This window comes from Pleurodeles waltl, chromosome 8 (assembly GCF_031143425.1).
Source record: "Pleurodeles waltl isolate 20211129_DDA chromosome 8, aPleWal1.hap1.20221129, whole genome shotgun sequence".
Taxonomy (NCBI): Eukaryota; Metazoa; Chordata; class Amphibia; order Caudata; family Salamandridae; genus Pleurodeles; species Pleurodeles waltl.
The window spans coordinates 159,751,095-159,767,782 of record NC_090447.1 but is presented as its reverse complement, the minus strand read 5'-3'; the positions used below and the strand labels follow the sequence as shown (position 1 = coordinate 159,767,782).

Here is a 16,688-nt window from a genome sequence, read left to right as displayed (position 1 = left end):
TTCAATTGCCACCATCAAATCTATAGCCTAGCCAAATGCTGGTAGGATGCTAGGGTTCTGCATGCAAGGCTAGGTTCAGAAAATCCTACAGCTTTGGGCGTTGCACTCTCAGGGATCAGCCTCCTTATATTTTTCTTGAACGTTTGTTGGGTGATCCAGTGTGCTGTAGCTGGATGGAGATTTCTTTTTGGGATGTAGTTAAGGGTAATATTTTGCATGCACCACAGGCCGTTTTCGTTCAGTATGCTTTATGTACCACACATAAAATGTTGAATTTGATTTTCTCTTCTACCAATAATCAGTGAAGTGTTGTCAATTTAGGCTTTTCAGAACTTTAGGTACAATCTTGCTGCATGATCCTGCAGTCACTGTAATATTTTGGTCAGTTATGGTGGGAAGCCCTATATAAACCACATTCCAATGGTCCACCATTGATGTTACCAAGGAACTTGTCAGTTCCAGCTGCTGGATGCCCTAAAGTAAGTGAAGGATCTTTCAGATCAAGGACAGCCACAGGTCTTCACCCCTGACCACAATGTTGATTTGAGTTGAAAAATACATGCTAATATCAAATAGAACTTGGAAGTCATTTGTCTTCATAAATATGTAGGGTGTGCATCCCTGGTTTTGTGTCCATGCAGAGTGGATGGAATTATTGCCTCTTCCTATAGACGTTATTTAGGGGTCACTTGAGGGAGCAGCTGTGACCACTGGCTTTCCCTTTACCAACATTGCCATTGTCCTTGCGGCCCAAGCATTAGAGGTTGCAAGTGAACATCAACTGAAAACAAACGTGACACGTTTTCATCCCCACTCACCTCAGCGCGGCAGAGTGATAGATGAAGAGGTGAGAAAAGTAACTTTTTCTCCGTCAGGAGAAGGAAAATACAGGGCTGGTGAGACGATCTACCCATGGCTGTGTCCTCTGCCATTAATTTAAACTCAAGGTGAGAGATCATGGAGAGGTAGGCGTGGCTCATATTTATACTCTAAACATGGTGCAATGCAAAGTAGCTTACAATTTCGAAACCTTAAAATACAGTTTTCTCGTGCTATTAGTTACGTACACAGATGTTGAAGTTCGTTTAAATCCCACCTCCTTCTTGAAGCACAAATATTAATAAAAGCAAAGGCCACTAGATGTTCGCACTTACTGCTACTAGTGAACTGCTTACCTCTTAAAATCAAGAAGATAACTTTTTAGACCTGCAAACTTGAAAAAAAATGCTCATGAAAACTGAGCGTTGGGTGCAATGCTCTCTGTTTTCTCATTGTTCGGTATGCAGCAGCCTAAGCATGACATTAACAGGAATTAGGCATAGCCCTCAACCTGTCTGCTTTACTGATGGTCCTCCTACAAACATTGATTGGCCACTATCATATAAAACAAGCAACTGCATGGATCAAGAACATTTTGCTGGGTCAGTGGAGCTAATATGTTGTGCTTATGAAGTTGCATTGCACAATTTTTAAATTATGTATCATGCCATATGCAGGCACACTGCATTGTGGCATACTGGGATGTTCAATTCAACTCACTTCAAGCTGTTTTGTATATACCACATAGCTACCCGACCAGGCCTCCCAGCACTTATTGCAGCAGTCTCTCTGGCATACCGGCAAGGGTCTATAATGGCTAGAGCTTCTACTTTAAAGAAGGTCAGTTTTAAGAAGTTTTCAAAAACCAGCTTCTGACTGTTGGCTTTTAAGGGATACCGGAAGGGAATTCCAGAGCTTGAGGACAAGATACGCAATAGAGTGTCCATCGCTTCTAGCTCTTTTGACCTTAGGCACCACCAAGAGCCATTAACTGCTTGATCTCAGAGTTCTACCTGGAACGTAAGAGGTGAGTAGGTTCTGAATGATAAGTGGGCCCTTCCCATGGATGGCCAGATGTGCAATACAGAGGACCTTAAAAATGATTCATTTTTGGGCTGGGAACCAGTGAAAAGCTGCTACAGCTGGTCTGAATGATTGATGTTTAGATATTTTGTAAAGGACACTAGCAGCTGCGTTATGAACTATTTGGAGTGTCCTTATCACTTATTTAGTACTCCCTAGATAAAGTGATTTCCCATAATCTTACCATGAATTTTTGTGACCGTGCACTACTGTCCTTCTGGCGAAATTTGGTAGCATGTGTATAAACTTTCTGAGTGCTCTAAGAGACCAAAAACAATATCACACAAGTTTCTGGCCTCCTTCTCCATCGTGAGCTTTTCTTGGGCAGGCAAAGGTAAATCCCCAATTTGTTCTTGCCATTCTAGTTCCATCCATCTTGACCTATTGTTTATGATAACAAGTACCTCCGTTTTGTCGCTGCTGAGTTTACGGCTACTTTAGGACATCTAGTCTATGACCTCCTTAAGGCACAAATTGAGTTCTGAGGAGGTTTGGCTAACACCAGGAATCAGGACCAAGATGATTTGAGTGTTGCCAGCATATGACACCGTGGCGTGTCCATGTGACCGAACAATTTCCGCTAGGGGACATTCATATATATTGAAAAGTGTCATGCTCAAAGATGAGCCTTGTGGAACTGCACATTCCTCTATCCCTCCATTACTCTAGTCAATCCAACTAACAAACTCACATATCCTCTGCTCAAAATAACTCATAATATTACTAAAACTGTACTCATATTTCCTTATCCTAGTCCACCACTAATTGCTCTTGGGTTCCAGAGTAGCGTGCTACTCACCAAAAAGCTCTTTGACGCCTCGTCAGGGGTGGTAAGCGGTATATAAATACTATTACAATACAATACAATACATTGTAATGGATGGGTAGTTGAAAAAAACAAGCCTTTGCACACCTGGAAGTTCCTGTTTCCCAGGAAGGCTCGCAGCCACTTACTAGTGGCACCTGAAATTCTCACTTACTTTTTCCTCTGGATGAGGGTAGGATGAGACAGTGCTGAAAGCCACATGGAGGTCCAGCAATATCATTGCTGCTGAGCCCCTTGATCAAGAATTGAGCAGAGTTCCTCCATCGCTACTAGTAGCGCTGTCTCTATGCTACAGCCTGATCTAAAACCTATCTAGGTGAAGTGAAGAATGTCATGTGATTCCAGAAAGTTGGTTACATTTTTATTGACATGTTTTTCTAGTAGTCCGATCACTGCCGGGAGCATGGAAATGGGTTTTTAGCAGTCAGCCAGAAGGGGATTCTCTGTTGATTGTTTTAGGAGTGGCTTTACGATAGTGTGTTTCCATGCTTGAGAGATTTGTCCACTTACTAGGGAGTGGTTGAGAATGTCCATCAGCATGGACAGGAGAACATTGCCACCTTGACCTAAAATATTGGGCTAGGCTGGAGGTAAAGGGGATCCTGATTTGATTGACTGTAGTGTAGATTCAAAGAGTTTGTGAGTTAGCTCAGGGAAAGCTGACAATGTAAGACCTAACAGCTATCTGGCAGAGGCACTGACAACCGGTGAAGGGGATATCAGAAGAAGGCTCAAGATTTTGTTAACTTTGTTACAGAAAAAGTTAGCAAGCATGTTGCAATGCTGAATTGAAGGTGGGGGGGCTGTTGAGCATGAGGGAGCTGTCATGAAGTTCTTCACTACTATAAATAGTCCCTGAGAGGAGTTGGATGCATTCTATATTTTTCCCGAAGTGGAAACTTCTGGGTTTGTCTTGTGGCACGTTTATAATTATTTAAAGATGCTCTATAGTAGATTTTACTATTGTCACTGTAGTTTTTCCTCCATTCTCTCTCTCCCTCTTTTCTGCTTCTCTTTTTAACAAAAACAGCTCTGGGGTATACTAAGGGTCCCTATCTTTTGACTGATTTGGTCATTTTCCAGCGGATTCGACGTTCTAGGTTATTATTAAGCTAATTCTAAAAAAATGTTGTATCTTTTCTTTGTGTCACCATTTAGAGTGGGGACATATTCAGTGAGAGCCTCTGTCTATTCCCTAACATTGAGTTTGGACCATAAACCCCTAGGCTTTTGGAGGGAATAATGTGTGGCAACTGTTTTAGGAAATTCAAGCCACATGGCAACAAGGTAATGGTCATACCAGAGAATGGGGATTGCATCATGTGTTGCAAGATTTTTACAATTCGTAAAGACCAGGTCTTATAAATGCCCTCTATTATGTGTGGGTGTCTTTACAATTTGCTATAACTGTAGAGTTTCTAGATCTTGGGTGAGTGCTTTTGCAGTCACATCCATTATGCTCAAAGTGTAGGGTAAGATCCCCTAACAGAGTGAATGTAGCCTTTTGGAATCTATATTCGCCACCAAGTCTGGTACGGCTGCAACAAATTGGGAGGATGTCCCAGGGGAGCGAGACATTAAAATACCTGATAAGGAAAAGGTTGGAGTGAGCTCCAGAGAGAATTGCTGATTCTCACAGCCCTGCACGCCAATGGGCGTAAAGTTGGCAGTGTACTCCTTCTTGAAAATAATGGCAAACCCTCCAACTCTTTTGTCTTCCTTATTTCTACTGACTGTTAAGTAGCCCGGTGGGAAAGCCATTTCTATATCAGGAGTTGACTAATCTTTTAGCCAGGTCTCAGTTAGGAATGTAATGTCTGATCTCTTCTCCTCTAAAAAGATAAAAAGCTCAGAGCTGTGTTTGGTGAGAGATCTGCAGTTTAGTAGATAAATCTGCTTCTTGTGGGAATGGTAGGAGGGGTTCATCAATGTAGTCCTAATGGTCGGTGCATTGTTGTGGCCTACCTTACAGTTACAAATTGAGTAAGTTGAAGGGATGTTAAGTACTGGCATTTCTTTCCCACATTCATTAACGTAAAGTTTGTCTTTTTTTTTGCAGTGTTTCTGATGAGTAAGTTAGGCGCATCATACCAAATTAACAGGGCCTCTGTCCCCGGCCTCACGCGGTCGGGTGCAGATGGGCTTGCATTTGCCACACCTTCGGCGGGCCATCGGGTGCACCCTGTGTGCATCTGCGCCACGGTAAGCCTTAAATACCGGGCCGGATAAAGCAGAAACAATTAACCGCGCTTCAAATTCGCTGGTCTAGTTTCTGATAATGGCAAACAAGAAGTGGTCTCCTCAAACAATTAAAAGATTCCCCCAAGTTGTAGAACGAATTTATACCTAACTAAAATTGGCAGACTTATGCAGAAAAGCAGTATTAGGCGCTGTTTACTAAGGTTCCAAAATTTTAAGTACCGGCAACCAGAGAGATCAGCAAAACAACTAGACTATGCTTCAAAATGGCAGGTCTATTTTCTGATAATAGCAAGTAGGAAGTGGTTGTAGATGCAATGACTAAAGCAGGAAATGTACTGATTGTTATTGAGTATCATGCTTAGGGCTTTGTATTATTCATCTTTTTAAACTGGGCAATATGTCAAGTACTTGGGGTGTTGGATTGTACAGTTCTATAACTGGGGACTCTGGGTGTCTCTCAGCTGTACTGGGGGTACTTCTAATATTGAATTGTTGGTCCAATTTGAACTTATTTTTGAGAAGCATTAAATTGTGCAATGTCTAGTTGAGGGCCTCGGGGAGTAACACAAATATTTTTGACTAAAATTAAAGCAAATGGTTGATAAGATAAGAGTCATACAACGAAAAAGGGGTAACTTGAAAGCAAGCATGTCATGTGCATCAGATGGTGTACCATACCTACTTCACAAGTGATCAGATTACATTAAAATGCACCAGTCCATAATATGGTCACACCACACACACACACACAAACACACACACACTCACTGGGTTATGCGATGTCACTTTCTATTATGCAATTGGGTCAATGATCCTAAGATGCTACTTGCTGTGATGTCATCAGTGGGTCAAAGCACATGTGATGTCATGCCCGTTAGGTCTTGCATTTTGGTGAATCAACAGCTATGCCTGTTCCCCCAAACACAAGGATTTCAGTATTTGTCCCAGTCTTCTGTATCGATGAAACTTTGCACTGGAATAAAAAGCAGGGAATATTCATTTACACTATTTTACTTGTTGGGCCATTGGAAATTAAACAAAAAAATCATGTTCTAGTCCATAATACTGAAATATTAATACACCAAGATAGAAATGATGGAAATTAGATGTGTAAGCACTGCTAAACTATATAGCTCACTTCCTGTCCCATCACTGTACATGTGTAATAGAGATTTTAGCAAATAAGTCCTAGATAAGTTTAAAATGAAATATTTTTTTCTCATGTTACCCCCTTCTTAATTTCACTTTTCAAATTAGAACAGTGTATACATATATTTTCACCATTTCCCACGTAAATGCAGCAAAATCACGTGAAAATGTGAAAATTGGTTTGGAAGTGTATTGTATTGTTTCTTTACAGTTGTTCTCTTTCAGTACTCTTGAAGGAAAACACAGCGACACAAGCTACCAGATCATAGTTGAGTTATTTCGATATTTACAGTGGGCGAAGGACATTTTTTAATTGGGGTTGATTGATAAACAACTCCCAATAATTCTGAGGCCAGGCTGTCATTGAAACCTAGTTTGGTATCGCCACAAGTAGAGGAAACTCCATAAGTTGCCTACAGTATGTTGTGGTCACACTTCAGAAGCGGTCAAATTATAGATGCAATTTTATGTCAAAACAATCTATGGCTTTTTGTGAGCCAAGGGCTTGTCATTTCGGCATACTGATTGCTATTTAGTCAAAGTAAGAAAAAATATATTGAATGCAAACATAATTTTCTAATAATAAAGAAATACAACTTTTCATCGTATATTACGCTATTGGTGCAAAACTGTCATACATTTGCAAAAAGAATGGAAATTTTAAAAAAATAGCAGAAGGGGTATGGTAAATGCAAAGAAAGACAAGTGCAAAATTTCAAAGTGGAAAATAAAAAAAAATAAAGGAGGGAACAATGAAGTAGGAAAAGTAATTAATACAGCTTTAAAGTTTTACTAAGGTAAATTAAATATTTTAGCATAACACTCTTGAATATAAAAAATTAAGATCAAGGACTACTACTTTAAAATGTCTCTAATGTTTTTACTACAAGCGCATTCTTGCTTCAGTAAGAAAATGTATTGTACCTTGATGTGGGGAACAGTGCAATCTCATATACAACCAGAGGTCTCCCTTAAAATATCAGTTGAACATTTTTTTTAAATGTCAAGAAGATATTTTGAAAGCCATAATTATTTTTTTACTATTCTTTTTGCAGGCCAAGAGAGATTTGGAAACATGACACGGGTATACTACCGTGAAGCTGTCGGGGCATTCATCGTTTTTGACGTGACGAGGCCAGCTACGTTCGAAGCGGTGCTAAAATGGAAAGAAGATTTAGACTCTAAATTGACTCATTCCAATGGTGCACCTATATCAACTGTGCTATTAGCAAATAAGTGTGACCAGAGGAAAGATGTGCTCATCAATAATGGCATCAAAATGGATCAGTACTGCAAGGAGAATGGATTTGTGGGCTGGTTTGAAACATCAGCAAAGGTAGGTTAAGCTTTTTATTGGAACTTGGACATCTGTCAAAGCTGCACAATCTTTCAAGTCTAAAAAGAAATGGGTTCAAGTCACACAGAGTGGCATCTAGATTGAAGCTAGTCGGTCTTTCCTGAATAGGATGACACATCTCTTTATTTGGTGTCCACATTTTAGGGATGGTTATTGCCTTCTGGACCAAATAACAGATTTTGAATTCCATGCTTTGGATTATGAGCTCCAAGTGAAGGGACCCCAGACATGGTTTGTTGTGGTTCCATCTTTGGAGTGTCATCAGCGTAGATCTCAGAGTCTTCTAATGTTGTTTAAGGATAGCACCTCATAGATGTTGATCAGTAGTATTGCTTGTGTAACTAGCGGGCTAAAGTATACACTTTGCTTATTAACGTCAAAGGTTGTATGAATGCCTTATCCCATTGAATACAATTGGTTGTTCTTTGCAATTAGACTGTGTGTCAATTCAATTTGAGAATTACATTATCTTGGTCATTTGCCTATTGAGACATGATCAGTTGCATCTGATGCAGCGTTCCATAAATGTTACTAATTTCTCCAATTGAAAGCTCTCAGTGCTGTTTTTTGCTCTTGTTCACTTTTAATTGTATACCTGTATGTGTAGAATTCATGAAGGTGATAGTCTAGATAGCACACTGTATTCAAATACGTAAGGGGTTACTACAACAAAAGAATGATATCATGCTGATCTTGCACATGCTACAGGACAAGGGTCATATTACGGTAGTTTGACACCAAACTACTATAAATCAATTATTGCAGAGTTAAGTGCCTCATATTGATTTATTGAAGATCTTCTTTATCGAGAGAGGATAAAGTGCACTGGTGTTTCCTGGTGCATTATCCTAAATAAACTATTTTATCCACAAACTGGAGTGGTGTTTGGGCCACACCTACCGTTATCTGGATTATCATATAATTTAAGGCGAAAATCTTACTTTGAAAATCACTTTTCTTCCTCTTTGTTGGCATAACATTAGGAGGCGGAAAGTTAGTATTTTGCATTAAAGTAGAACAATAGTTGAACATTTGTAAGTTGCACATTCAGTCTCAAAATGCCTGCACAAATGTAAAAATGGTGTGGAGAAATATAAAAGGCTTATTTGAATACAATGTGATTATCCATGCTGAAAAGTTCTGGAGAACCTGAGGTTTCTTTATTTAAGTGTAGTTTCAGCTCTATGGAGTAGTGTTGCTGTAGTTAGGTTTAGAGTAATGAGCGTAGGTGTGTTGGTCATGAGGTTCAGTGCCAAATGCAGACGTTTCAGGTTATTTATGCATTTCAATGTGAGATTCTGAAATCCGATCTGTAAAGTGATGACAATGAGGGAAGTGAGATGCTGCTCATGATTCACAGCAGGGCTGGCCTTGAAACCAAAATCATCCTTGCCAAAAGTATTCCTACCAGCCCACACTTCTGGAGGTGTGACCAGAAAGGGGATATGAGGTTATTCATGGATAGATCACAGCAACACATCCACCCCTGAAAGTAGCCCCCTAACACATCAGCCTGACAGAAATGTGCCTGAACTGCACAAGCGGCAATTTGACCCAAATAACAGCAACACTCTTGGCTTTTGCATTGTGAAAAATATGACCTATGATGTTTTCAAGTAACAAAATTGTCTGTGAACCAGTCTGAAGTTAGGATCTAAGTTACTCTGGCTGTACATTCTAGATGCCTGATTTGCCTCTTTGTAGTTTTAGATAAAGGTCAGTGTTATTTTCATGAATGTGAAAGTGCACTAAAGTGGCTCTTAGCACTTTTTTTCCAGCAGGCTTATGTAAACATTGAGCTGACTTGGGATTGATTAGATTTTTTGTGAGTGTCGGGCTGTGTGGTATCTAGTTTGAGGGGCTGAGTGCTTTCCAGTAATGTCTACTAAATTACTTTGGAATAGTCTTTCCACATACCTTGTGGTATCAGTTAGAGTGCTGACACTTGTTGCCCTGCATCTTTCAAAATAGTTATTTATTTTTGATACAGATATGATTTTATCTGACTCGTTCCTTGGCATCTTCATCAAGTAGATGGATGCAGCATAATGGAAGAGTTTATCTTGCAAGGTGTATTTATACATAATAAAAGTGGACCTAATACATGTATATATCTAAAGGAGATAGTGAGAAAAACAAAAGTTGACAGAAGAATGCTTGAATTAACGTTAGCCAATAGTAAATACTTGTGGCTGCATTCCAGTCCATTGTTTTTTGCACAATGTACCACCTCTGAGGAGAGCATTTTTAGGCCTCATCAGTGAGATGCAACTTGAGACAGGGTAGTGAGAACAGAACCTACCCATCACACGTAGGACGTCTCCAGGAGATAAACTAAAAAGTGATGTGGAATATCAAAAGTAATCCCAGCCATTGATAATTGCTAGTGACTGCATTCTAGGTCATCATTGTATGCCCAGCATGCCACCTCTATTTGGTCCTCATGAGTGAGGAGCAGCTTAAGCCTATGACACAAGAAGCATGGGATATACATCAAACTTATCGTACTTAGCAATGCCAAAACAATATAATATTCAACACAACAAAAACCCCACAACAATTTCTAAATGTTAAGGAAAATGTAATGAGAATAAATGAAACAAAAATCATCAAACTCCAATAAGGGGAACTTGAGATATGTTTTTTACAAATTTTAGGGCAAAAGTCACAAAAAAAACGAAAGCGCTAATAAGAAGTCACTGTTCATATGTGACTCAGACATAATCACAATTTCATGCTGCCCGTAATGGAGAAAAGGTAAGTATACAGATTTAGGTGGTCATTCTGACCCTGGCGGTCCAAAGACCGACAGGGTGGCAGTGGCGGTCTCACCTCCGACGGGCCGGCGGTGGAGACCGCTACATTGCGAGTGTGGCGGTTTGGCCTGTACCAAACAGTTACTTTTCCGTGCTTACTGCCACGGCGGTCAGACTGGCGGGCCGTAGATAAGCATCTCCAACCCAGCGGTCCACCCAATACCGCTGATGGTATCACGAGCTCCCTTTCAGCCAGGGATTTCGTGGCAGTAGCACTGTCACAAAATCCCTGGCGTAAAGGCTACTGGTGACAGGAATTTGCATTCCTGTCACCGGTAGATGACTCCCCCACCTCCTATCTACCCAAGAGCTCCCCATCCCCCTACAATATTCTCACCCCCACCTCCCTGAACATCTCTTTAATCCCCCTACTACCAGTAGTGACCCTCCACCCCTGCATACATGTACTTACTCTCCACCCCGATCCCTGTACTTACCCCCGCATACATGCACGCACCCACACGCACTCACAGACACGCACACCCTGACACTCACTCACTCACACTCACAACATCCATACACTCACCCACACACACGCCACACCCTCCAAATCCACACACACATACATGCACACACACAACACCCCACTCACACACGCACTCACTACAGTCTTGCCATTGACACGAATACACACTCCATCCCCCACCCCTTCCTTTCCTCAACTTACATACACACACAACCCCCACCGCTGTCTACATGCATGCACACACGCACGCTGACCTAGCATTCACATTCAAGCACACACGCATCACCATCACCACATTTACACTTAGGCATATGCACGCACAAACACTCCGCCTCCTTCCCCCCATTCATGAGATGCATACACACACACACACACACATCCATTCACATACCCACTCACCTCCCCTTGCGGAGGACACCTACCTCATCTGATGAGGTGGTCGTAATACGGCTGTCTGAGTCCTTTTGGCGGGGCCGGTGGTGGAACCGCCTCTGCACCTCTGACCGCCAGCATGACTACTGCCGGATTTCTGCCCAAATTGTTGTGGAAATCCTTCAGTACTCGTAATATGGGGGTCAGAAGACTGCCAGCACTGGCGGTTTTCTGGCGCCCTTTGGCTTCGTCAGTCTGAGGAAAAGACCACTGAAGTCAGAATGACCATCTTAGTCTTTTTTAAGGAAATTAAAATCTACACCAAACTAAGTATTTTGTTGGCTATTTCATTCTTTTGTACTTTTAAATGCAGAGACATATTTAGAATCTGGTGGATGGGATGATATGTCACAAGCATGGTGGATGGTGCATGCATGCTATTACATGTGCATTAGACCCTAATGCACTTGTAATATGGCAGATGGGATATTGGTCACATTTTGACAGAATATCCCTTCTGTCAAACTCTAAATAAAGCAGTTAGCCAGCGTCTCTTTTGGAGATCAGAAACCTCCTGCAGGGCACGCCTGAAGCTGTATCTAACAAAGCCCTGTCTAAATTAGATACCTTTGTTGCCCAGTCCACTAAATCTCCGGGGCTCTTGAAAATCCCACTTTGCACAACTTTCTGGAGCAGCTCATCTTGGTCACTCATATGGCTCCCAGGACCTCAAGGGCTGCAATAGGGAGACAGGACTTAATTCAGTTCCACAGAGGCCACCAGCAGAGTCCAGTCTAGGTCCAGTTGTAAATGTTCAACTGATGACTCCAGGAAAAAAGCCTCTTGTACCTTTAGGTGTTTTTGTAGCCACACCGCAAGACAAACTTCCGCTTCTTAGTCTTGGGTACAAATCGAGGATGATTCTTCCCTTTGTCTCTTCACACAGGTCACAAATAGCTGGTCCATTTCTCTATTGTACTTCCACAGGTCTGGATATGTTCTGATGAACTGGGGGTGAAGTGACACTTTTGTTCAATTCACTAGGAAATGGGTGAGGATGACTCATGTACACTGCCTAAACAATGTGTGAAAATATCCCAAGGGCACACCTACCTCCTTTCGCAACACATCTTATGTGTCTAACTATGACCTATCCCACCATGGAATAATATAAGTGAAATCCAATAAAGCAGAACCTTTCTACCCCTGGTGGAGGCTGGTGGCCCAGGCACAGGTGAGTTTAGGGAAATAAACAATCCCGTCTGTCTCAAATACACCAGACTGGTTCTGGAACTAGTTCCTCCTCCCACTGAGATGGAGCAAGGCTGACAATAGTTGGCCTTGGGATCTACAACCCTCTTTCTCTCATCTCACTTTATACATAACTATCAATGGCAGGCTTTACCCTGGTCTCTTTCAAGTTGATGAAGTTTCTAACCCCTTCCTGACTGCCCTCCTGAACGTGGATTCATCACATTCCTCACACCCAGGCCTTCGTGTCAAAAGGTACAAGCCATTGTTTCTGCTCTGGTAATAGTTTTCATACCTTATCCAGGAGAAAGCACAGACAGACAGGCACCTGCTGGCAAGCTAATTCTAATTAGCCTACTGGAACTTTAGGCAGGCCCAGTCCAACCTTTTAAAACTTTTGAAAAGTTACTTTTCCTGTTTATCAAAACCCATCACCCTTAAATTAGGTGTTCAGTAAGTTAAAGCAGTGGTTTAATGAATCATGTAGTTTATTTCACACCAAAGTTCGCAAAAAGTAGTATTTTAATTGTATGTTCATTTTTCTTCACAGTAACAGTTACATCCCTAAGCAGTAAAAATTGTGTTCGGGGCTTGTCACTGTAGAAACATGTCAGCATGACTTTCTTAAAAGTTCCACTCTCAAATACTAGGCCCCAGAGCTTGTGGGCTACAAGGTCTACCTAGGGGTAAAAGAAGGGCTCCTTCCTATTCCTATCAAAAAGGATTATGCAATTTTACCTGTAGTTATAAAAACTAAATAAATATGGTGATTGGTGACTAACCGATTTTACCATGTTTTAGGGATCAGGATCCATACACTGAGGACTAGGCAGCAGCCTTCATGTGTTTTTAAATTCACCAAACTGAATCTTCCCACCAGTGTGAAATTACCTTAAAAAGCATGTTAATAAAACGTACTAATATGACTATTTGGGAGAGGGGCAGCAAAGGAGAAAGGATCCGCAGTCCGTGGACACGACTCGAGCATAAGAGAACTGCTGCTGTAGGTGTCTGATTGTAAACTGCAGCTCACAGGTTCACTTTCCAAAATGGCCAACTCAGATTTTAATCCTTCTGAGGCTAACAAATTAAGTTCTATCGACTAATAAAACGTCTTGTCAATAAAGTTTAATACATGCTTAATTTTGGGGCGTGTTTTATATACACATTCCTGATTGTGTTATGCTTTTAAATTGTGCTCTGTCACCAGTAATATAGAATTTTAACACCATCACATCTATGTTCTGCAATTTAATATTTATTTAAAACATGGTGGAGTTATGCCAGTAAAATCCCTTGAGGTGTATTTCGATGATTTACAACCATGCTTTCATGGGCACATTTAATTACTATCCTCTGTGTTCGTCTGTATGAGGTTTTGCTGTGTGTGCTTTTATCTACGTTCATTATGTAAACAAGTCTCTGTGGAAAATGTAAACTAGCTCTGAACATTGGTGAAAACGTGTTTTACATAATTGGTGTACTCAAGCATAGCTATTTATGTCTCAAAATCTTTGCAAACCGCTCATTATCAGTTTACATCTTTTAGAAGCAGCCGCATTTTGCCATACTCAAGGCAAGATATGAAAAGTGCATGCGCCTCTGTTCTCATTTGATCCAGAATCAGGGGATATTTGATTGTCCTCAGGGCATGGTAAAATAAATTTTAGGATTCGGCACACTTCATTTTATCAGATATTAAAGTCAGATTGTTGGCAAAAGTGATACCGAGGGACTGCACACATTGGTGATATAGCTGCATTCATTAAAGGAGAGTTCCTACGGGGTTACTTAGTCTAGTTCAGTTTAGATCACCACTTAATTTGAAAAAAAAAGTGTAGGTATCCAAAATGTTTCTTGACAGGCCACCACCTGCGTTCCCCTCTGGCACTGCCCACTACCGACATTGGCGCCGACCACTGCCTCCACAGTCAATTGCAGCAAGTCAGTTTCGATTAAAGAAGGTTCAGGGAGAGAGTGGATATTTGGCCCTATAAGAAAAATAAATAAATAGCAGACCTGCCAAGTTCATCAAAAACCTCACAGTCTGAAGAGGGGGCGGGGCTTGGGAGGGAGCATGGCCTCCTGACAAGAAGTACCTGAGAGCCATCGTTGCCCCCTCCCTGGCCCCAAAACCTCTTCTGAAAAAAACAAGCTTGTTTAGGCTTCTGCCGATATCCTATGATGTTTTCACACCCATTAATGGACATTGACAGGTAAAATCCTCCGAAAACGAGCTGAAAACCACTGTTTCTGGTGGTTTCCAGCTCATTTCCCCTGCCACTTGGTGATATTGGCTCCTCACCGGAAGACTGTGTGAGGGGAGCCAATATCGAGTGTTACATGGAGGCCCTGTGTGAGTTGGCAGGTCTGAAATAGCCAGTGTAATGGACACACTGGAAGGGGACTCATGAAATATTCTGTAATTTCATTGTCCTGGTTAGGGACGGCAAGGACTGGAGACTACATAGAGGTGCTTTGTGAGTAGTCACATTACTGGAGTGCAGGTATCTTTGGGGGACGTCAAACTGCGTGGGTGTTAGTGTCTGTGATTCTGCTATTGAGGGTACTTATATATGTGAGCCCTGGCACTTGTAGGCAGGTTTACTACAAAATATAGGGAAAGTGTGTGTGCGTGATGTCAAGCATGGGTTTTGTACAGAAGGGTACCTATATAGTACAGCATATATATATGCTTAGACATAGTTTAACACTTTTTTCCACTTTCTATGTCTGCTGTGCCATTAAGTATTGATGTAACACTTGGAAATGTAAAAACATTTCTCAAAGTAAACACCAGCCTAAAAAAAGGATGATTTTGGCACAAAAGCCCTGTCTACACATTTTAGTGAAATGGGTTTTCTCTCAAAAGCCATAGGAGCTTGCATGGGAATGCCCATGTGCCACCTATAGAGTGCCCCATTGATGCAAAGTGTTGTTATGTAGTGAAGAGATCTTTTAGGACTACTTTTTCCCTGGAAAGTAAATCCCAGTTCTGCACTTTGCATTGGTATGTGTCACTTTTGTGATGCAAACCAAGCACAAAATGATAGCAAATGTGCCTGATAGTGTATGTATTGCTGATAAATAGCATCTACTTTGTCTTCTCCAAACCATTCAAAATGTGCTAGGAGGTATCACATGATGTGGAATTCTTATATCTGAGAGCAGGAAAGGGACATAACTCTGCATGCTGATTTTCAAGCAGAAACCTTTGTACCTAATTAAAATGCCATGAGAAAGGGGTGGACATAAAAATTCTTAAGGAGACTTATCATCTGCATCTAAAAATCTTCACAACAATCATGTAAGCATGATGCTCTCTGATCAGACAATAAGGAAAGTGTTTATTGCACAGTGACCAAGCACTGGCTACTACCACCCCACTATGGCAGAGCCCAGCCACCCTGGCATGAGTCTGTCAGTTTACTAACCTAAAAGATATTGCAGTCGATCATTTTGCATTTTTCCTATAGCATACCTCAAGATTGTGAATGCTATAGGCGCTTAAAGCATTTTACAGCTCATTTAGACAGCGACAGTCAATCCGCCATATAGCAATAAACCACTGCAATACATCAGACTCCCACGTCACGATTTAAACACAAACAGGAACAGGAACAGATGTTGACAAGCAAACTTTCAGCACTCAGAAATGAGTCCCAGCAGCACTGACAGAATGACATGGGTGTTGTATCCTCAAGGCTCAGGAATACTAACTATGATGTTTGGGTGGTGTACCCTCAATGAATGAATGAATGAATGAATGGATGAATTATCTTATTTCTAAAGCGCACCAATATCTAAGAGCATCTTGGCACTAAACCACTGTACTTACCACAGGATACAAGAAAACAATGCACAAAGTAAAGAGCTTTAGTAAGCGACCAACCAGGTCTTCAAGGCTGAGGATCTACTAACTACGATGTTTACAATTCTGCCTCAGAGAAACATTTCCCACATAGTACAGTCCACTGCTTCAATCACTTCAGGGTTTGGTGAGCAGAGAAGGTCTCAGCTCAGAGGAGGCCAATGCTGGTCTGGGATCTGCTCTGCCGCTACCTTTCCCAATCACAAAGGTTGCCCCTACAGAGGATAGCACACATTTTGGGTATTGGCGTGCCATTCCCTAGTGACTGTATATATCCCACCAAACGTATGGAGCATGCATATACAAACACATACATACACACAAACACCATAGGTGACATCTTTCTTGGGGGTGTAACGAAGGTCCCAGCAGCTCTTGAGGTTTAGGGGTCCCCAATCTTTCAGGGGTCTCCCATCCCTTTGGGTGGACCAAATGAGCCCAAGGCCCATGAAAACTGTGTGATATGGGAGGCTCAG

General features: G+C 41.4%; 1 protein-coding gene across 2 annotated transcripts in view; it reads left to right on the top strand.

Annotated features, from left to right (window-relative positions):
* Positions 1-16,688, top strand: part of RAB38 (RAB38, member RAS oncogene family) — a 316,666-nt gene that overhangs the window by 150,917 nt on the left and 149,061 nt on the right. For both annotated transcript variants that reach the window (XM_069203999.1, XM_069204000.1), the window contains exon 2: positions 7,135-7,415. In XM_069203999.1, coding sequence (XP_069060100.1) covers positions 7,135-7,415 — 281 coding nt within the window. The remainder of the gene's footprint in view (positions 1-7,134; positions 7,416-16,688) is intronic.